Below are 22618 nucleotides of genomic sequence, written 5' to 3' on the forward strand. Positions count from 1 at the left end.
GAATAGTCCAAGCAGCCTTGCAAACTCGCTTTAGAAACGACTCATATATTGGTAAATGCGGAAAACGTAGCCAGCTTCTCCGCAATGGAAGCAAAGTGGTCGATGGTCGACGGTGCGCAACAAGTCTGTCTTACGAATGAATGGTCGACTGGTGGGCATTCTTTGAGACCAAAATATAGATGTCAGCAAAGTGTACATCGGCGAAGTTTGCATAGGTACGTTAGGCTGTGCATACGGCAGCGGCGGATTGGAAGATGGGGCACACGGCTTGTTGTAAGGCCCTCGGCTGATGTCGCAATAAGCCAGTGGTGCCGAGTTGTACGTCACTGGAGGGGATCGACGGACGGCCGGTGCGTAGCTCACAGTCCGCTGGTCTGAAAGCGATTATGGCTGCGACAATGCCTGGCAGAGTTCTTGCCGCCCAACTTTTGCAACGCGAGCCACGGTATTTTTTGCGGAGTCCCAAGGATGTTTCGGATTTCCTCACAAACGACCTCACGAATGAGCTCACGCAGAGAACACACTGCTGGAAGTCAAAGCAGAGAGGCTAGGAGATGTGTTGTTTGGTTGGGTATGGTATCGGCGTCGTTTCTGTAGTGCTCGCTCGATTGTCGTAGCCCCTTTGATTAATTCCGCCACCCTTGTTGGCGGGTTGCTTAGTAGACCGGCAAACAGCTCTTCTTTGACAGCCCTCATCAGATGTCGGAGTTTTTTTTCTTCGGGCACCTTAGGGTCAGCCTGCCCAAATTGGCGGGTAATGTCCTCCGCAAACATGGCGACACTCTCGTTAGGTTTTTGTATGCTTGCTTCAATGAGCTGCAGAGCACAATCCTGGTGGTCAGTCTTTGCGAATATTCTGAGAATTCTCTGTCGAAATTCATTCCACGAAGACAGCGTTGACTCGTGCTTCTCGTACCGCGTACGAGCGCTGTCTGCCAAAGCAAAGTAGACGCGCGATAACTTTTGTTCAGTGAGCCTGTGGTTGGACTTGGCAACTCGCTCATACTGGGCTAACCAGTCCTCAACGTCCTCACACACCTCACCGTGAAAGGTCTCGGGAATTCGAGGCTGCTTAACAGTAAGGTGTGAAGGTCCTGCAGTAGTCATTTCTAGAGGGGCAGTGTGTTGCCGGAGAAGTTCGAGGGGGATTGCCTCGGGACTAAGGCCTCGCTGTCGGCGACTGTAGCAAGGGACAGGAGTATCCACTGCACGTACGGGTTGCGGTGGCGGACTTGAAGTGCCAGGGCGTGGAGGTGTCCCAAGCATCAGTCGGAGAAGTTCAGAACCTCCACAAGTGTCGTGACGTGAAAATAACAGGACACAGGACGCGGGTGCAAGCAGGAAAAACAAGGTCTGTATTAAAAAAAAAGGAGCAGCCGCTTCGACTTCGTCTTTCTCGGAGCAACCGTGGGTGCTGTCCACGCTCATCACTTCGTCGTTCTCTTGCGCGGCCTTTAGCCGTGACAATATATATAGCGCTATTTCATGACGTGTCACCTCATAAAAATTGCAACACGATAATCTTCCCTCCGTACTCTACGCATAACGTTGATTCCCAAGTAACTGGGATCTGCCGAATTTTTTTCATTCTATACCGATTCTTGGGTAGCAATATGCATAAAGTATGGCCATACGCTTACGGGTCTATTCATGGTCAATCTTAGCTTGCACTGCAAGAGCTGCGGTTTGCCAGGAACATCCGTAAATACCTTGTCGTACCTGTTAAATAAGTAGGTGACTTCCACGTGCTAAGTAGGAGAATGTGACTCCGATATCGGACCATCGGCATACGGTTTTTTTTTGCTGGATTGGTACGCATAGTAGCTCGTCACTTTCGGTGTCATCCGCCTGGCAAACAGCTGATGCGTCCAGCGGTGGTGCAGGTGGCCGTTCCTTATACTTTTTCAGTAGATTTATGTGGGATAGCCTGTTTCTGATAATAAGGTCATATACATAATCGGCTTCATTTCTCCTCTCAAGGACAATGAAGGGCCTTTTCCACGTCAGAACTGATTTGTTTGTATCCGATGAAAGCAGTAACAAACCGTGTCTTTGGGAGATAATTGACTGTGTCTGTCCTTTTGGTCACAAGGCTTCTTCAGTACTATCTCCGATTTCTGAAGCTCCTCTTTGGCTAAATGGCAAGTGTGTTCAAACGATTCCGCTGTTCGACTAAGTACACGAAGGATGTTTTTACATCATCATCAAAATTTAGGTCAAGGTTAGCCCCTTCATCCCAGACCATGACAGTCTGAATAGAGTTCAGAAAAAAAAGATCAGTGGCCCATGATTCTTTCAATATCGCCACGAGACCTCTGACGTAACGGCCATGGAGAAAGTCGAATGGGGAAAAGCCTGAGCTCGACTGGAGAACTTCACTGTCAAAGTTCCCCAGTCGAAGAAGTTTCCAGTCGAAGAAGTCGGCTTAGCTGCTTCATAACACGTTGCGAGAATGACGTGCCTCTTTGACTGATTATCTCCCGTGGGACTCCTACACGAGAAAACATCTCCAGGAGTGCTTCAGCGACTTTTTCTGCATGGTGCTTGGCAGTGCTACAGCACTGGGATAATTCGTTGCCATGTCCATCATTATGTGTACATATACATACCAATATCCGCCCTTTCAAATCAGTGATAATGAACCCATGATATCAAGGGCTACTCTATCGAACAAAGTGTCAACTGTAAAAGTGTTGCCGAGTGGTACACGACCCACCAAGTGCTCGGGAATAGTTCTTTGACATATGTCGCGCGATTCGAAAACCCGTGTAATGTCTGACTGAACCCCTCGCCACTAGAACTCTTCGAGTACCCGGTCTCTGCCTTGTTTATTTCCCTGATGTCACGAAAGGATGACTTCGTGGGCCATTTTCATCACAAACTGTCGGAGGCACGTTGGTATCACAAGCTGCCCTACCTGCCTCCTAGAGTGAAGGGTGTACTAGCGATAGAAGATTCCATCCTTCATAAAGAATAATATTTTATCAAACCTTGATTTGACCTCTTGGTTAACGGCTTTGAAGCATATCCGCAGGCTGCTGTCTTCATTCTGTTTGGTTCTAAAGTCCTGTGGGCTGATGTCCTAGGAGTTAATAGGTGGTGCAGGGAGTAGATGTGACTTTCTGTCTGTCGGTTTACTGCTGGAACTTTTGTGTTGACACCTCTTTTCCTTGCAGCCGATGCCAAAATCTTTGCATAGAAGAGTCCGTGTGCCGAACCAGAATTTTCTGCGCCAGAATACTCTTTTGTAGCTTTCCGGGTGTAAAGATGGCTCTTCCAACCGCTATCAAAACTGTGAGCATCTCGAACGCCTTCCACATTTCCCAAAACAACATCATATGAAGGAGCAATCATATGAAGAGCTTGAGTCTTGCCAGTGAAGCAAGGTGAAATAATTTCCACGTGTGCTTCAGGCAGCTTCATCAACCGTTCTTCTGAGAGGTAAATTGAGGAAAACTTTTCATTCAGCTTACTATCCGCTACGAGAGAACTTTTGGCAATGATTGAATCGCATCCCGCATCTCTCAGAGCTATTGCGGAATGTCCTAAGAGTACACCTTCACTCTAGGGCATAGATTTTTCTTTCAGCTTGGCTGGGTGCGTTTCCGTGCACTCCAGACTGTAAGGATCACAAAAGGAGGCCTATGACTCTACAATGATTACTTGGCTTCATCTCTTTGTTGTAAAGGGCATGATGCCTCCTCAACGCTGTCGGCTTTCTGGGGGCAGTCACCTGCTTTATGCGTGGTGCCGCGACACTTTCTACAAAACGCTGGCTTTGTACCTAAACTCTTTGTGTTGGTGCAGCAATCACCACTCTGCGACCCTTTTTTGTTACAAAGAAAGCACTGCGGTCTCTCTTTTTCGTCTTGCCGCTCAAACATTGGAGTTGGGGGCTTGCTCAGGTTATAGTCTTTACTTTTGCCAAGTTTAATGAGCCCCTGGGCCTCCTAGTAGCGGTCTGTATCTCCCGCAATTTTTCAAGGCTTCCACAGCTTCTTTCTTCAATAAAACACAGCGAGATTCTTTTGGCATTGTACGAGAAACTGCTCCGAAACAATTTTGTCTCGCCGAGCATTGTAGGTTCGGTGCGTCTTGGACATTTCTTGCCAATGGTCAAATAACCTAATTTACGCCCTGCAAAATGCGTGACCACTTTCAAATTATCTGGTTTCGATCATCGAAACTTTGTCCGGTAGCCTTCTTTCATGACCTTGAAGCATTTTAGTAATATTTTCTTCAACTTTAAGTAGTCAATAGCATGTTCAGGTGCAATTCTACTAATGGCACTCAAGGCTTCTCTGGTCAAGCAGAGGCTTAGCAATGGTGCCCAATTGTCTTGCGGCCAGTCTTAACTAGTAGCGATGCACTCAAATTGATCTATATAGGCGTTGAGCTCATCGCGTTCATCGTTAAAAGCTAGGATGAATTTAGGTGGACTTTGCCAGCTCTGCGTTGATCCTACGGACGCACCCTTTGTAAGGTGCCCAGTAGTTGTGCTACCTGCGGTCACGCCTAACTCATGCAACCTTAACTTCAGCTCAACAACTTCCATTTTAGCTTTTCATTTATTGACTAGCTGTGCCTCACGTTATTTTGCAGCATTTCTTTCAGCGAGACAAGCGTAACGAGCCTCTTTTTTTGCTTGCGCGTTCTTTGTCCATTCAATCTTTTAGTGTTGAGCAACTAAACCACAATTTCGTTCCGATCGCCGTCAGCTTATCTGCCTCCATCATCGACCATCACGTACTTATATGCGTTTTGATGCTCTTCTTAGAGTGAAAAAGAGCAGTCCTGTCTCGCGGACGCCAGATATGCGGTGGTTAGGTTCGGCACGTAGGAAGGCGTGTGACGCGGAAAAGACGAATACGGTGCGGAAAACAAAATTTTGTTGTCATGGACGAGAAAAAAAAACGTTTAAAAAATACAGTCGCCGTACACGCACGCCGTTAACACACATAAGAAAAAAGTAACCAGTCTCACAGTCTGTGCCGTAGCTCGGTGCCTTGAACTGAAACGCGTTGCTTGCTCAAATGCAGTTGTCGCTTGGGTGCACGGATCAGCGTCTCGCTGCGGAAGGCATCGCCAGGCATAGGCGTAGCTGCACGCTGTGAGCGACGTCGGCTCGCTGGACATGGTCGGTAGCTCTGGTGTTCCGAGGACACTCACCGTACCGCAGATGTCTGATGGGTCATTCACCCAGAACTCGTGCCTAGCCACACCAGGACAGGAACCAGGCCTTTCGAACCTCGCGCGTAGTTGCGGATTTGCTCTAGGCTCTATTGCGTTATCTTGTCGACATTCCAACAGCTCCGTCCGGTGCGAGCCCTTTCTCTTCTTTCTTCAATAGACGCGCTTCAGTGCTCTTTCATTGTTGTGATCTTCCAGATGACGTGGCGCTGTCGTCTGCTATGCTCGCATTTTCCAAGCTACTACCTCGCAATTTCATATAGCAAATGTGAAAGTGTATTTGTTTCACAAGTCAACCTATTGAATTTTGTCACGAATCGGTGCATGAATTCATAAAGGAGTGGAAACAGATTGTGTTTTGACAGACGTTGGTAAGACGTGGTAAACTGTTTCACAATAATTTCTGGGTAATCCACCTAAAATGTTCGATGGTAAATACAAATGGATTTGTACTCATAATATTTTAAAACTGTCTGGTAGTCACAATTGTGTTTTTCTAAGCGGTAAAAACTCACCGTGTGTCAAAAGGACCACAGGTGTCTCACAGTGCTCAATGTCAGGCGTACATTTGTTTTTGCTCTATATAAATGATACTACTCTGGGCACTACTTTTTCACATGCAGTTTTTTAACGACGATTGTCTTTATGATTAAAATAAAGTGTGGTCAAGAACATTTTATGTCACAACTTGATTGCAATGTTTTAACACTTGATGTTTAAATTGGGAGGTGAACTTCAACACGAAGAAAATCCCACGTTTCCTTGGTGAAAAATGTGCCCAGTGCAATATCTAGGAACATGGGAATGCTTAAGGCCCGTGCTCTCGCATTTGGGAGCGCGTACGGTTTCCTGCATTACGGCGTCTGACATAATCATATGATGGTTTTAGGACGTTTTACTCTGCATATAAATGAAATCTTTTTATGAAAGAAAGAAGGAGATATTTGAACTGCTTGCGTGATAAACACTATTCTGATAAATACAATTCTACAAAAAAGTAATTAGGTGTTACGTTATCATCTAACTGTCCACAGTACATTCATGCAGATGACGTCTTGTTGAATGTGGTAGGCACTCACTTGTAGTCAGCGGAATTCGAAATATTTGCTGCTAAACCCACCGCCCTTCCTCTAAAATAACGGCCTTTTTAACTTGTGTTATGCCAATAACGAAATGCGCCTGTTCTGTCTAGAACCAAGCTCAGACGAGATCTCCTGGTGGCAGTGGCTGCATTTTTTGGTCGAAGCGATAATGCTGTAGGCCGGTGTGCTCAGATTCGGGTGCACGACAAAGAACCCAGGTGGTTGAAACTTCTTGAGTTCTCCAATATGGCATCTCTTATATACATACTGTAGTTTCAGGACGTTAAACTCCACAAATTATTATAAATGAAAACCTACACGATGAACTACAAAAATTAATAAAACTTGGTCTGCTAGCTTTGTCTTGAGAAATTATGGCGAAACAAAAACTGTGGGCAAATCAAACGCGAAAAGAACTCTTAACCACCTTTTAAGAAACGTTTCAACCATGCGATGACAAACATGTGTGCTAAATTTTTCTTTGCTAAAACTATTGTTCAGTGGAATCCGTAGTGTAGAGGTGAAGTGTGCTGTTGTAATAAAGGCATGATTATTTTACACTTCTATTTTACACTGATTATTATACACTTTTACACTTCTGCTATGACATCTTAAAGCATTGCGGGGTGGTGCTTGAAGAAAGAAATAATAAAGACGTACCGGCTGGTACAGTCGCTTTGTTAGGTTTAAAGAGATTGATAAACTTTGAGTAGTTTTATGCCCAAATTCAACGGTTTCACTATGACAAATGGCATAATGAAAGTGTGCAGAAACTTAAACCACCAGCGCCTTTTCAAAAGGCACATAAATTTAACTGCGCGGATTTCCATTGAAATGCAAGGCCCAGCCTGGCTACAACTTTATCTCTCGACCTTCGGATCAACACTAGAGTATGATGAGCGCTAGGCCAGCAACGAAAAAACTTTTGACTAAGCAATTGCATACCTAGACAAAACAGAAGACGTATTAGCGACAAAGGTGCGTCTTTTTCATTACTTAGGACCATTTCTTACCCATAACTCATTATTGAGCAATACAGCAACAATTGAATACATTGTGTCGATGCGGCTGATTTTGCACACAAAGACTACGTGCTGTGAACTTCTTTATTGTTACAAAAACGAGAACCCTAATGTCATACCACACCAACGTTTTTGTCTCAGCTAATTTTGTAAGTTGAACACAGAAGTGCGTGGAGCTTTCAATCTATGTCAAGCCATACTTGTTTATTAAAATAAAGAAAGCAACGTGGGGCGTATTCTTAAACTAGTTTTGCAAGCTTGATCATAACGCGTTGAAAGTTTGAGTAGACGTCGAAGTAGTTAGTTCACCACGTGCGCAGTATACTAGTATTTAAACAAGACGGTAGCACGTCAGTACTGGAATGCATTTTCAACTTCATAAAATTTAAACCAGAGTGAAATAAAGTGACTCTAATTACATATAAAATGCACTTATTCTGTGAGTGAACCGAAACAAGTACTCAAAATGAAGAACTAGTTCCTGCAACTGACAAGAAATTTTAACAGCATCAGCGCGTTTGATCACAGCAGTAAAATTAGTGCCCAACATACCGACGCAATGCATGTTTCATAATTTAGAAATTGAAGCACAGTGCCACTCAGGTAGCCTAATCCCACTTTATAACATACAACTTACAGTGCGGAAAAGCCTTCAAAAAGCAACTAACTTTCAAAAGCTATCGTAATGCTTCTGTTACCAAAACTTCAACGTTAAAATGTCTTCAAACACGCCGTTTCCAAGCTGAATCAACCTGCGCAAAAACAAATATCCGCTATAATGTGAATAACTAAAAACTTCTCACGATTAATTTGTAGGTAGTGATGTCAAAACAATATACAGCATCTTGCTTCTGTTTTACTATTTTCAGGCTGCATGGTCACCGAGCCCGATTCCTGGTCCTAGTAGGGTGAGTGTTTCCTCTCAGGTTTAACTACGTTAATTATTGATGTTCCGAAAATACTTCACATGATGTCTATGTGGTATTAAACCAATTCGCACTCGCAACAGTATGGAAGAAAATCACACCGGTATTAGTGTTGCGTTGCATGAAATATTAGTATAAAGACTTTATGAAAACTGAAGCAACAGTAAGAGACATGACCGTTGATTTTGCGCAAAGCGTTCTTCATTCTAGTTCGTCTATGAACAACAGTCAAGCTTTCTCTGCTTACGCACCTTGTGATAATTCTCGCTAAACTTTCACCATAAATTCTCCCAACCTTGTTTATGAAGCAAGGCTTACTTGATCAGATTCAAATACAATAGTATACACAAACAGGGTGCTTTGGTGAAGACCTATTTAGACGAAAATGTGTATAAGGGTTTGTTTCCCCCAGTGGCCAATATTTTATACGTTTTCGCATGCAGTGAAAGCGTGCGACAGATGCACAAGTTTACAGTGGACGACGAAAAGGAAGTTATATGCTTAAAACAAAGTTGCATATGTGCTACATTTGCTACATTACTAAGTTTCTTTTAAAAATGGGAACCAATTTCAAGACATTGTGCTCTAAATTATTGCTTGTTCCACAGAGACATTCATTGCAGGCCCTGTGCTGACCAATATTCATGAGTTGGTAAATGAAGGTACTTGTGTTTCGATTGTTTATTGAAAATGCTCGGAAAAACAAATGGTTTCACACAAATAAATAGGGTTGAGGTGTTCCCGACGAGATATGGCTTAGATAGTCGCCCTCTAGCATCTGCTAACAAAACTGCGCAATCTATTGAAGGCTCCAACTCCTACGGCTTGCAATGACGCGTTTGCACGTGCGAAGCATACCTACCACACTTCTTCTAAGGCCAGTTTCTTCTGTCGTGTCAATCGAAGTTCAACTCTTTGGACCCATGCTTAACAGGATGTACAGAAGCATTTGACTATGGAATACTGTGTATGCTGTTTCGGATCCCGGCGCTGTTCACCCGTAGTCGCTTCGAATCCCAGCGCTGAGCACCCATTATTGCCGACCAGGGTCTACCCGTTCTTTTGTGGTAGTGTGGCGTAACTTCTGGTTGAGAAAACGAACGCTGACAAGTAGAAGATACAAAAAACAAACTGGTTTATGGCACTATTTACACTTATTTACAGCAAAGAAAGGTTAGGGGTGTCACAAACCACGAGCATCGTGGTTTAACCGTTACATGGTTCAGAGCGACGTCCAGCAATCTGCGGCATATTTTTAAGCCCTGTCGCGCTCGTCCTCCTTGAGTGAAACACCAATCACACACACAAAACACTACCCTCAGGGCATCTGTCTGTAACGCAGGGTCCGCCGAATAGTTTTTGCACCTCTTGACGCAGTGGTCTGAGAAGAGGGGAAATAGGGTTCCTTCCCGGAACAATTTGGTAGTTGGGTTGCTTCTCCCGCCTTTTCCAGGAAGGGCAGCCAAGGAGTGGATACTTCAATCGCGTAGAAACAACTGTGCGGTCGGTCTGCTTTGCCGCCCGTTGGAATTTCTTCCTCCGGTCTGCTTTGTCATCCCGAGGAACAAACCGACCCGAAGAAATTGCTTGTAGGGAATTGGCTCACGGACCGTCTTCTCTTCCCTTTGTCGCTCCCCGCAGCTGGATGCTGGTTCAGAGAAAACTGGGGTTCTGGGCTGTGGAGCGCTGCACAGCTACGTTTCGCAGCGGCAGCTTGGCGCCTACTGACGATGGTCATAACAGCTTCCCCCTCGCCAGATGAGTGATGGAGGGCAGCAGTCAACGCTGCTGCTCGAAGGGACGGGGAGAGGGTCTGTAGTTGAATGCTAGGAACTCGCCTTAGCTTGTTGCAATGTCTGGGTAATTGCCGAAATCTTCAACGGTGTCTCTGAAACTCAGCCCCCTGCACAAGCAAGTACTCGGCCCCCTCCGAACAAACCAAGCCAAAAGAGCGATGGCAAACCAATTTTCATGACTAGCTTTAGCAAAAGCTCACATTCAGAACTCTCCGGACTCAATTGCGCTGAGTAACTAGACGCGCTACCTTACACAATTCACATAATGAGTTGCACGAAAAAACTAAAATATCAATTTTGGTACATCAAGAGGACCCCAGAATGCCTTACAAAGAGTGGCTGAGCCCGTCAGCGTTTCCTTTCATTTTGCACTTCTTATACTAAATGTGAAACTGACAATTTTTGAAAAATCTAGCTGCACCTCTCAAGGCGACTGTTCCTCGATGTCACGGTTTGCAACCAAGTAACAAGACATTGGTCTGTCTCCACTTTAAATTTATCATCTCTGAGGTAACACTGCAACTGATGAGTGGCCTACATAATGCAAGCACACTCCTTTCCTGAAGCGCAGTAATTTATCTCTCGAGAACACCATTTCTCGCTTAAGTAGAGCGCATCTTTCCTCGTTACACTGTCGTCTGCTTCCTTGACTGATGAGGTCCCATGCTTCACAGAGCTCCTCATCATCAGCCCCCAAATCATTAGTCACTTAAACGATTATGGGTATTTGTGCCAAACCCTTTCTATCGATCCCCAATTCCTCAAACAACCGCAGCAAGTCAGACTTCTGCAGCTCCCGTAAGTCCATGACAGTACTGAGGGCTCGCTACTTCCAAAAAAATTCTCCCGAAACGACGAAACTGAGTCTTTCGGCAAAGTTAATTACCAGCCCTAAATTTTACCCTCTTTTAAAACCTGGTTCACTCAAAGGAAAAGCCAAGCACTCACACATATGGGATTCATGTCTCGAGCCAGCTGCTTCCCGTGGGCCGACTTTTGTTGTCTCTGGTAGCTTCGTATCCGACCGCTGCCCGCCAGTACTTGCGGATCCCAGCGCGGATCACCAGTTGTTGCGGATCCTCGCGCTGTTCACCAGTAGTCGCTCCGAATTCCTGCACTGAGCACCCGTTGTTGCCGACCGGGGTCTTCCAGGTCTTTTCTGGTAGCGTGGCGTAACTTCGGGTTGAGGAAACGAACACTGACAAGTAGAGGATGCGAAAAACAAACAGGTTTATGGCATTCTTAACACTTGTTTACAGCATAGTAAGGTTAGGGGTTTTACAAACCACGAGCGTGGTGCTTGAACCGTTACATGGTTCAGAGCGACGTCCAGCAATCTGCGGCGTCGTTTTAAGCCCTGTCAGGCTCCTATTCTTTGAGTGGAACACCAATCACACACACAAAACACCACCCAGAGGGCATCGCTACGTAACGCACGGTTTGCCGAATAGTTATTAAACCTCTTGACGCAATGCTCTGAGAAGAGGGGAAATGGCGTTCCTTCCCGGAACAATTTGGCGGTTGGGTGGCTTCTGCCGCCTTTCCCAGGAAGTGCAGCCAAGGAGTAGATACTTGAATCTTAGAGACGCGACCTGTGCGGTCTGTCTGCTTTGCCGTCTCGCTAAACAAGCCAGCCCGAAGGAATTGCTTGTAGGGACATTATCTCACAGACCGTCGTCTAATCCATTTGTGACTCCCCGACGCTGGACGCTGGTTCCGAGAGAACTGGGGTTCCGGGCGTGAGAGCGCTGCCTGGCTACGTTTCGCAGTGACAACTTGGTGCCTACTGACGACGGTCATAACAATGCACAGTAGAATATTGAGTTAGTGCAGCTATTGATACTGCTCTGTGTGGTTTTCCGAGTCTGTTTGGGAGTAGCATTTCATTGTGGGCTTTCTATTTTCTGGTGGAACCACATATTAAAACGTACTTCGCTTTGTCTTAAATTAATGTATGCAGAATATCATTTGACTTTATCGTCTTTTGAACTTTGTGGATAAGAAATGCAATGCTGTACACGATGCAGCTGCGCATCATTTTTGTTGATTGCTGTGATTGTGTTATTTCGGTTATTCTTGGTTATACAACACAATTTAGTAGTATCTAAGCTATGCCTTTATTTTACGGTCCCGGTACAAATTTAAAACAGTATTTCAATGAATCTTGAGATCTCGACTATTTAAAGGTTCGTTAAAAGATAGCTGACAATGAAAAGACGTGTTAGTAAGAGAACTGATTTCCCTGGCGTAATTTCAGGTGAGGAAAAGTTTCAAGAAAAATATCGTCATATCTGAAAATTTCATGCACAGTACTCTACTTTTGACGGGGAAACAGTGACGGGGAAACTCTTTAACAGAAAATGATTTTCTCGCCAGACAGAATAAACTGGCAATTGAAGTTAAAAAGGTGCTAGGTGGCCACCTGAGGTTACCACCATGCAGTAAGGATTCACTTGTCGCTTTGAAAGAAAGTGTAGATCTTCATTTCTGAAGTCCTTAGTTTTACCTACTATAACAACTTTCTTTGTGCACTGTCAACATAATACGAACACCACATACCTGCATATCTTTAAAGATATCTTGAGTCCACTGTTTAGCGCCTCTTGAGGACGATGCTCTTCCGGAAGAAAAGTAACGCACCAAGTCGCATTGAAACCCAGATGAAGTAGTGTTATATTTGTCAGATTGCCGAACGTTTTATTGAAGACACCATTTAAAATCCGATACGCGGGGCTAACGAGCTTCAAGCAGAAAACAAATGAGGAAAACGTGGATGCGTGGGGTGACGACCATGCTGAAAAGAGTTAATATGAAAGTGTTTTACACCGGGGTTGACCAATACGTCTGTGATACATTTCTTTCACGGAAATGGTGCAAAAATATGCACTGGATGAGAAAGTACTGCAAACATTTTGTCGGCAGATGTTGAACGCATCACCTTTTGTTTTGCGTTAACTAAAACTATACACGCTACCCGCAGCATCATAGGCATATATTTTTAAAAATGTACAAAACCCGTATCTTTATCCAACGTTGTTGTTGGAACGCTCAGCCAGGCTGAGCTAAGACAGTAGACGCGACACCAGTCCCAAACAACAGCTGAACTTGTATTTTGCCTATGATCACGAAGAAAGGTCACGAGGCTCCTCGCGCACGAACCCCTGACCTTGCGCACGGAAACACTGTTTCACGATGCTACAATACCCCCTCGCCCACTTTGCATTTGTGAATAGGTCAACATTCAGTTGTGGTTTGTGAAATATTTGTAACAGAAGTCTTGTGTGGCGACACCGCACGTGAACCTATCGATGACCGGTTGGGCCGGTTGAGTCTTCTCTGCTGCTGGTGCTTGTGGCAGTGAAACTTGAGATGGTATGCGCACTTCATGATTAACAATGTTGTGCTCTGCATGCCATTATTGCATGCAATGACGATGACTCTAGTGCTCTTCGAGCAAGCAGCTAGACATCACCATAATATGCAGGCAAACAATTCAAACGTCGAGGCCATGGACAACGCCATCTATGAGCAATTGAAGAGTTTTGCCACGATTACGTAAGCCGAGAGGCATTTGTAGAAATTTGAACATTCCAACCGGTGCTGTTATTGCAGTCTTCTGAGCACTCTGTGTGATACCAGTATTAAATGGTATGCCCTCGCAAGACCTATTTTTGAGAAGACGCTAGCGCCATGGAGGCAGGATGTGAGACCACTGACGTGTGGCACTGGGTAATGATCCGGTACTGTCACACGGTATGGCGCCCTCTAATTCGCTCGAGGGCGCCAATCACAGCCACTTTCATTGCGAGCCAGGGGAAGAGGCGACGCATACATGCGGCATGAAGGACATACTAAGCTGGGTTTCATCATAGGCGAAAACGCCTATTGCGCTAGGTGTAGCTTATCGGGTGAAGACGCTGGAACCGAGCGTATACTGGTGGTCTTGTGGTTTCTATGCGGTGCTGAACAATTGTATTTGTGTTCGGTGAATGCCTGATAGTGTCGCGTCAGCTCAGAGAACTCTTCTACTATGGCAGTGAAGCATGATTCTTTAGAGGGACAGATTAAGGTGAGCCTGAGTTAAGACCGCAAACATGCCCTGCCTTGCAACCCTGCACAACACACAGTATTCTGGCGCTGTTTGTCCCGAACATCGGCAAACAAACCAAAGTGTTGAAGGAAGACAGCAGTCAATATGACAAACTTGACGCCAGCGTCTATGTACACCCACCTGAACGTCCAGCATTAGCGAACGATTCCCATATGTTCGTATCACCTTTTTATACGGCTTAAAGTGGCGATGTACTGGCATTATTTTCCTTCAGTTTGGGATGTCAGCACCACGCTTACCTCGGCCATGGGTGGAATAGAAAGACGTCCACTCTCTTGCGTAGATACCGAAAATGCAATGAGACAGTTTGATGACGACATGTAAGCACTGTTCATCTTCAGTGCTTGCCGGGATAGTTGCACGAGCACGCACAAGCTTGAACGCAGTTACGCGCAGAATTCCTGAACCGCCAATGATACCATCATATAATTTGTCCCTTTGGTCTTGTTAGCGATGAGTGGATTGATAGATATGTGTAGTTGAGCGTCCCAAAGTCGTCATATGAATATGAGAGACGCCGTAGTGAAGGACACCGGAAATTTCGACCACCTGGGGTTCTTTACCGTGCGCCCAAATCTTGGCACAGGGGCCTAGAACATTTACGCCTCCATCGCATATGCAGCCGCCGCCACCGGGTTTTGAACCCGCTACCTGCGGGTCAGCAGCCGAGTACCTTAGTCACTAGACCACCGCGGCGGCGTGATAGCGATGAGTGTGGCTCCCCTAAATATGCTCTTCCTTGCTCGTGCGGAAAGCTGATAACAAGCTGGTGAGCCGAGACTTACCTTCACGCATTTCCTAATGTTCGTCGTAGGCATTTGGGGTGTAGCGACACCACGGACCCGAGTTAACAAAATGTTTCGACTCCCTCCAATGCCTAGCCGCGCGTGGCTTTGCCAGGTCCTGGCAAAAAGGGATCCTGGTGGTTGAGCCAACGCTGGGTGATTGGAGCTTCAAGGCCACCCGGCAGAGGCAACCCACCCCTTTGGCGCCGACTTGACATAGATGGCACTCCTGGGTCGACCCAGCCAGGGGAAATTGGCAGTCGCCTTTAATTATCTCTTTCTCTCCCTAGATCTTCGTCTTTATACCCTACTTCATACTTGTCCTGACATCGTGTTTCTTCTATATACTTCAGAACTTTTCGGCGGCGAGGGATAACCTCGTGTAGTTGCTACATCGCGGCAGTTATATTTCGTTAGAGCGGCAATGTACAGCTGGCGTCTGCTGTCCTATGCAAGCGCTTCACTGTTTCCTAGTGGAGCTCCATGATGGGTGGCCGCCATTGTTGCCGAAACAGCCAAAATACTATGCGAACAGCGTCATTTTCTTGGCTACTTGATCGTCTCCCCCCAAAAAGTGTGCGTACCAAAGTACTAGTATGTTTCCTTATGTTTTGCTCCATGGCGGGCAGTTGGTATGGCTGCACGATTTATAAATTCTTTATGGCCTCTTTTCTATTCCCTAAACTGTCTGATCGCCCTCCTCCTTTGGAAGCTGCACCGAAAAAACGCTGAATGTTTTCTTAAAACCCAAAGAAACCTTCCCGCGCTTCCATGTTATTGACTGGGAAACACAAAAGAACGCAATAAAATATCTCCATTTGTCGTTTCAATATGCCTCACCAATACCCTTGTTCTAGACAGTTAGCCTACACGCATGACGGCGGTGACCTTCTCGAAGTACAAAGCAAGGCCCAGTACAAGAATCATTCAAAGCTCACCTCCTTCGGAACCACAGCGGTATCTGTCACACCACATCGTTCCCTGAACAGTTCCCGAGGCGCAGTGTTTGATCAAGACCTCATCGACCTGACAGTAAGTGAGCCCCTCGAGGGCTTGAACGAGCAGCACGTTACGCATGTTCAGAAATTAAGATCAGGCGTGAAAACAAAAAACCGAAAAAGCACCTTATTCTTACATTTCGTACAACCACACTTTCAGAATATATTGAAACAGGCTACCTAAAGTTAATGGTCCGACCCTACATCGCCAACCCCCAACGTTGTTTTGAGTGCCATTGTTTCAGCCACGCTTCTCAGACCTTCCGCGGCCGTCAAATCTGTGCAAAGTCTAGTTCGCACGAACACGTTACAGAAAACTGTGAAGAAAAAACTCGCCACTGCGCAAACTGCGAAGGTGCACATCACGCTTACTCTCGCACATGTCCTACATGGAAACACAAAAAAGAAATACTTACGCTCAAAGTAAATGGAATCATCTCGTTTAGAGAGGCCGTCTACCTATGCAGGGTCCTTCGTTCGCGGAGGTGGCATGAAAGGAAGAAGTGCCGCAGAAATTAGCGGCACCCGCATGTACCACATAAAGTGGACGGGTGGCAGCGCCATTCACCCCCTCAGCGGAAGTAGCACATACTTTCCCGCCACCGAAAGGCTTGCAGGCCTCCAGACCTGAACATCCAGGGCATTCTGCTTTGATAAAGAGCCCTGAGACTTTCGTTCCCGCAAGCGTGAACCACGAGCGGGCATCCAGCACCTCGTCCGAGTTGATGAACACAACAACGTCCAGCGGTGTCCTCGGTGCCGAAGGACAGGTGCGGCTTATTGGAGCACCCCAGAAAGTCAAACATCATCACTGGGCCTGTCTATGACTCCTGATTTAATGTACAACTTCGTTCAGTACACACAGCACTCATTTACCCTCGCATATATACACAAAATTTACAATGGAACGTAAAAGGACTGCTTAGAAACCTTGACGATATCCGGGAACTCTTACACAAACATTCACTAAAAGTGCTGTGTGTACTAAGATACACTCTTAAATTCCAGGAACTCCAATTTTCTACGTCATTGTGTAATATTCAAAAAGAACCGCAATGACGCTGTAGCACCATCTAGTGTTGTGGCCATTATAGTTTATCAGGGCATAGCATGTGCACATCTACCACTACAAACCTTCCTTAAAGCAGTGCATGTTTGCGCAGTTCTTTTGAACAACCTTTTCAACATCTGCTCTTTTTACATACCTCCACAATACCCTCTCGAAAAAGATGAATTCGAACCCCTGATAGATGAACTACCGGAACCTTAAGTGGTTCTTGGGGGCTTAAATGCACATAACGGTCTATGGGGCGACTCTCGCTACGATGCACGAGGCCCCCTAATCAAACAGTTCCTCTTTTCTTTGGGCACGTGTCAGTTGACTAGGAAAGTGCCAACGAGACCTACTGATGCATACTTCTCAGCTTTGTGTGCCCATCGCTTGTACCCCTGCTTCAATGAAGAGTGATCAACAATCCTTTCGAAAGTGATCACTTTCCGATCGTTCTAAGCACATATTTAGACAAAGGGCCTCCACAGGTTCCCAGATGGCAGACAAACAAAGTGGATTGGCACAAGTTCCGAGAAGCTAATTGCTTGAGTTGGTCGAACATATGTGAATTAAGTAGAGATGCCGCTGTAGAATTTTTTACTGCACTTCTTATTGATGCTGCAACAAAGTGTATCCCACAGACTGGGCTGTCTGTCAGGCGACACGTATTTTAGTGCAACAGTGAGTGTCAGAATTCACGTAAAAAGAAAACAATAAGGTGAGGAGGCTGCTCCGGTACTTTCCAACAGCGGCGAATCTTGAAAATATTAAAAGCATAACGTCTCAAGGCAATAGGACGCTTCTAGAGACCAGAAGGAAAAGTTGGCACATTATTATATCAGGCATCCATTCATGGTTATGAGAATAGTGGGAAGACAAGCATAATCACTCTCACTAATAAACACACATGGTGACAGCCTTAAAGATCAGGCGAACTTCCTCGGTGCACAATTTGAACGAGTGTCCAGCTCGTCAAACTATATTGACGCTTTCGAGAATTACAAAATAGAATTGAGAAAATGAATCTTGAACACAAATGTACAAAACACGAAGCATACAACCGAGCTTTCAGCTTAGCTGAGCTCCAAAAATCCCTAAACTCCTGCAGTAATTTCACCCCAGGTTCTGATCTAATGTGTACAATAAGTTGAGAAACCTACCAATGGAAACGAAAAAAAAACTTGCTTTGCTCGCACAATGATATCTGGTTTTCTGGCCTTATCCGTACTTGCAGGAATAAGGCTATTGTTATTTTCCATTTTAAAAGTGAGCAAAGACCCTTCTTCGTTTCGACTTGTAGGCCTATTGCATTTACAAGCTGCCTATGTGAACTTTCGCAGAATTATAAACTGCCGACTTGTACAATTTCTTTAAACAAACAATATGCTCGACCCATTTCGGTGTGCCCCACCGCGGTGGTCTAGTGGTTAAGGTACTCGGCTGCTGACTCGCAGGTCGCGGGATCGAATCCCCGCTGCGGTGGCTGCATTTCCGATGCAGGCAGAAATGATGTAGGCCGGTGTGCTCAGATTTGGGTGCAGGTTAAAGAATCCAAGGTGGTCAAAATTTCCGGAGCCCTCTACTACGACATCTCTCATATTCATATGGTGGTTTTGGAACTTAAAACCCCACATATCAATCGACCTATTTCAGTGCGAGCTTCGAGAGGGTAGATCCACAACCGACCCCCTTGTTTGTATCGAGGTACAGATCAGAGACGCTTTTATTCACAAACAACATTTTTTCTCTGTGTTCCTTGATATCGGGAAGGCTTATGATACAATATGGCGATTTGGAATATTAAGACACCTGTCCCACCTCGGCGTGCGTGGCAAAAGATTAACCATAATCGAAATTTATTTGTCAAATCGGACATTCTATGACCGAGTGCGCAGTATTCTTTCCCAAACATTTGTCCAAGAAACAGGGGTGCCACAAGGTAGTACTTAGCTGCACACGTTTCATTACAAAAATGAATTCGGCGCGCTTGTCTATCCCTCGAAATATGTTTTACCGCGCATATGTCGACGACGTCAATCTTAGTTTTTGTGTCTTGTAATCTGGCCATGTGTGGCCATGTTCATCGGTAGGGAACCAGTTTTCATACATACATCGTTTTTGGCCTTTTTTAGAGAACTCCATACCTTTCATGTGGTATACCCGGGCTTGCGTAACACGATTTTTCTAGAAAGGTCTCCACTGCGGTGGCTACACTGAACAAAGCACTTGCCTCACGTCCCTTGGACGCAAGGGGGTGAACAATCAAGGCACTTGTGGTAATACCATGCATCTCCACTATGGTTTTTATTATCACAAACTTTCGTCACCTGTTAACACCACACACTTTTCATGGCATGGTCATAATTTCATTACTTCTATGTTGTTACCTGCCTTAGCGCTAGGAATTTTAAGACTCTTATACAGCCGTCAATAACAATTGTTGTCCAAATTCCTTCTCCTATGAACTGGCGCTTTTCGGCCACCAAATGGCCTTTGCGCCACAAAGCACCAAACATCATCACCAAACTTTTATGGGGAGGCTCCCGGCATCAAATACACGATTCGCTTAAATTAACATGTCGCAATTTGCTTGTCTAGGATGGCATCCTTTAAAAAAAATTTAGTCTTTGCTAAAGCGAAGGTCCTCCATGTTCAAGTTGACAGACACTTTGACAAATATTTGCATGGCATGAATGTGAACGTACTTCATTTCCGCCGCTAAAAGCGCACTGCAGTTTCAAACGAGGCATAGCACTACGGCAGCAAAGTTTCGAGCTGCTATGCACAAGGTCACTGCTAATTTTCTCACTCAATGAAATAAACGCTGATCGGAAACGAATGAAAAGACACTAGAAACACACTTCGCAAAGCGTTAGGATTAGGATGGTAAATGCTCATGAAAATAAAATTGAACTTTTGCTCAGTGGCGGTCATAGTAACCCGTTAAACCTTTATATAATTTGAAATCCGAGAACGTAATTATAGAAATAATATATTATTGCGCAGTTACCTAACTGCGTCTGTTGCCTGCGACATGTTTGCTTACTTACTTTGACGTTTAAATCTAATACGCAACTTTTATTGCAACCAACAAGAATCTCTGCTATTCTCACTAGTATGTATTGTGTCTCTGATAATTAGATGCCGGAATTTAGGCACTCAAACCGGGTTTGAGGCGAAAAAATAGGCCATCCAAACACTGCTTCAGGCCTAATAATATTCCTAAATGTCGGGACAATGGGCTTTAGAAAAATTCGAATTTTCGAAGAAACACGTGTGGCATCTGTGCTTGCGACAGGAAAGCAAACAGAATTGTTTCAACTTATGGTTCTACAAATGCACCGGTGATTGAGAGTATTCACACAGTTTTCTTCCTGCAGGGTACGCAGACTAGGGTTCTTTTTTCTAATCTAGCATGGACTAGACCATCAATAAAAATGTATCTAGGTCGAGTTTTTTACGTAATGTCTAAGAAGGGCAATATGGTAGCAAATAGCCAGAGTGATATTAGCATAGAAGGGTCTTTTTCTATCGTGATCACTTCGTCTAACCGCAAAGAGCCCGTTTCTGTTCCGTCTCTGAACACAATAAATGGCTCTTCACCAGGTTTGACAATTTCGAGAATGCAAGAGGAATGCATGCTCTGGGCACTCATGATCTCATTTGCCGAAATTCGCAACGTGATAGTGTACGCCACTTGACTTTCATCTCACGGGGGCATGCCCAACATGGTGGAGGTGACGTACACAACAAGGAATGGTATATCGCACGTCAAAGTAGTAGATGATGCTGCGAGAATCTTTCGAGGTGACGTGTGCAATTTATGCAATCTTTTGCCTGAATAAAATCTTGAAGTATACTAAAACATAGAAGCAAAACTTACTTATGTGTTTTTTTTTACTTCGTATCGAGTAATACGCGAGATCAAGCTGCCACCATTTTGTTTTCGTGTTCGTTCTCAGCAATTACGCATCGTGCCGGTGCCAGCACTCAGGCTTGGCCTAATCTTGGTTCCTTAGAGCACTTTCACCGGTGCTACGCTGTGTATCGTGGTAAGGGTTTTAACGCTCACGCGTCAAACTCTCCCATGTCTCTTCTGGCCACGCCTGGTTAGATATATACCTCCAGTCACCGGCTTTCTTTGTGTACTGCAGGGAACTTGGGCGTCCTTCTACTTGTCTATCTTCCTCTCGCTTTATATATATATATATATATATATATATATATATATATATATATATATATATATATAGGGAGAGAAGTGTACACCTAAGGGCTCGTTTTTCCGTGTTTTTACACAATAATAATGAGCTCTAACAGAAATTAATGCCAAGAAAAGAATAGAAGAAGGTATTACACCGAATGGTAATGTAAATATGAAGAAAAGTGGGTGAAAAGATAATTTTCCGTGGGCAAAATCCGGATCCTGCCCACGGCAAGTTATTTTTTCACCCACTTTTTTTCATATTTACATTACCATTCGGTCTAATACCTTCTTCAATACTTTCCATGGCATTATTTTCTGTTAGAGCTCATATATATATATATATATATATATATATATATATATATATATATATATATATATATATATATATATATATATATATATATATATATATATATATATATATATATATATATATATATACATACATACACGCATTAACCACTGCAAAGGCGTGGTTGAGTGATCACCCCCTTCACATGGTGTAAATATGAGTCAGTATGGGAGGAAAATATAGTTTGACGATTATGACTCGTTGGTCAAGACATCCGTGATGACGCAATCCCGTCGCGTACCTCGTCAAGCACTTTCCGCCAGTGTGCTGCACACACCCGTCCACAGGTACGCGCCACAGGCATAAAGATTTGCCACACTTGGTTTACAGTTTACATTTTCCCACGAATGGCAAGATTTCCACGGGTAATTTTAACGCGTAAGTGAGAAAGCTGACATCGGCAAGATTTATTCGAAGAATGCAAATAAGACCTGTCATGGTTTCAGCAGAAATCAAAGCCGACCTTTTCGATGGCAGTAAAGTGTTCTATCATACAGCCATGCCAGGTCTTGGAACTACTTTTGAAATGGACCGTAATGTTCATGAAAGATCAACTATGGCTGAAGCGCTGGCTATGAATGATTAGGTATATACTCCAACAATACGGCCATCACATCAGGTTAACCCGAATTATAGTTAGGTGCCAACCGCTGAAGTTGACTCAGGTAGTGATAGCTAGGGCTGAAATTCTCGTGAACAGCGTTGTCTCATATCAGATAACCTCTTCGGCTGTTGTCCGGTATCTACGTTGCTGCTGGTATCGTTACGCCACTGCGAAGAACGGGTCATATGAAACATATGCGGCTGTGTAAAGTACTTTTCTGCGTGCATTTCTACATGTTTTGCCGCCCAATCGTAACGTTTTCATCTATGAAAATTACATCACAGCGATCCTCCATCCACATGCTTCACACAATATTGATTTCTTAAGCTCGTGGCATCTGTCAAGTTTTCATGTGCTGAGCAGCGAGTTATATGCTTGAAACTGTGTTACCACAATCAAAAGAGGTTTACCTCAATTTACAGGGTTGATCATGAGAACAGCTAGATGTATGCGGCTAGGTTCATAGAAAGAATAATCGATACACTAAACGT

General features: G+C 44.6%; 1 protein-coding gene across 2 annotated transcripts in view; it reads left to right on the forward strand.

Moving 5' to 3' along the window:
* Positions 1-22618, forward strand: part of LOC119185328 (uncharacterized) — a 147465-nt gene that overhangs the window by 58043 nt on the left and 66804 nt on the right. For both annotated transcript variants that reach the window (XM_075866348.1, XM_075866349.1), the window contains one exon: positions 8164-8202. In XM_075866348.1, the coding sequence (XP_075722463.1) occupies positions 8164-8202 (39 nt within the window). The remainder of the gene's footprint in view (positions 1-8163; positions 8203-22618) is intronic.

Source organism: Rhipicephalus microplus, chromosome 6, assembly GCF_043290135.1.
Source record: "Rhipicephalus microplus isolate Deutch F79 chromosome 6, USDA_Rmic, whole genome shotgun sequence".
Lineage (NCBI taxonomy): Eukaryota > Metazoa > Arthropoda > Arachnida > Ixodida > Ixodidae > Rhipicephalus > Rhipicephalus microplus.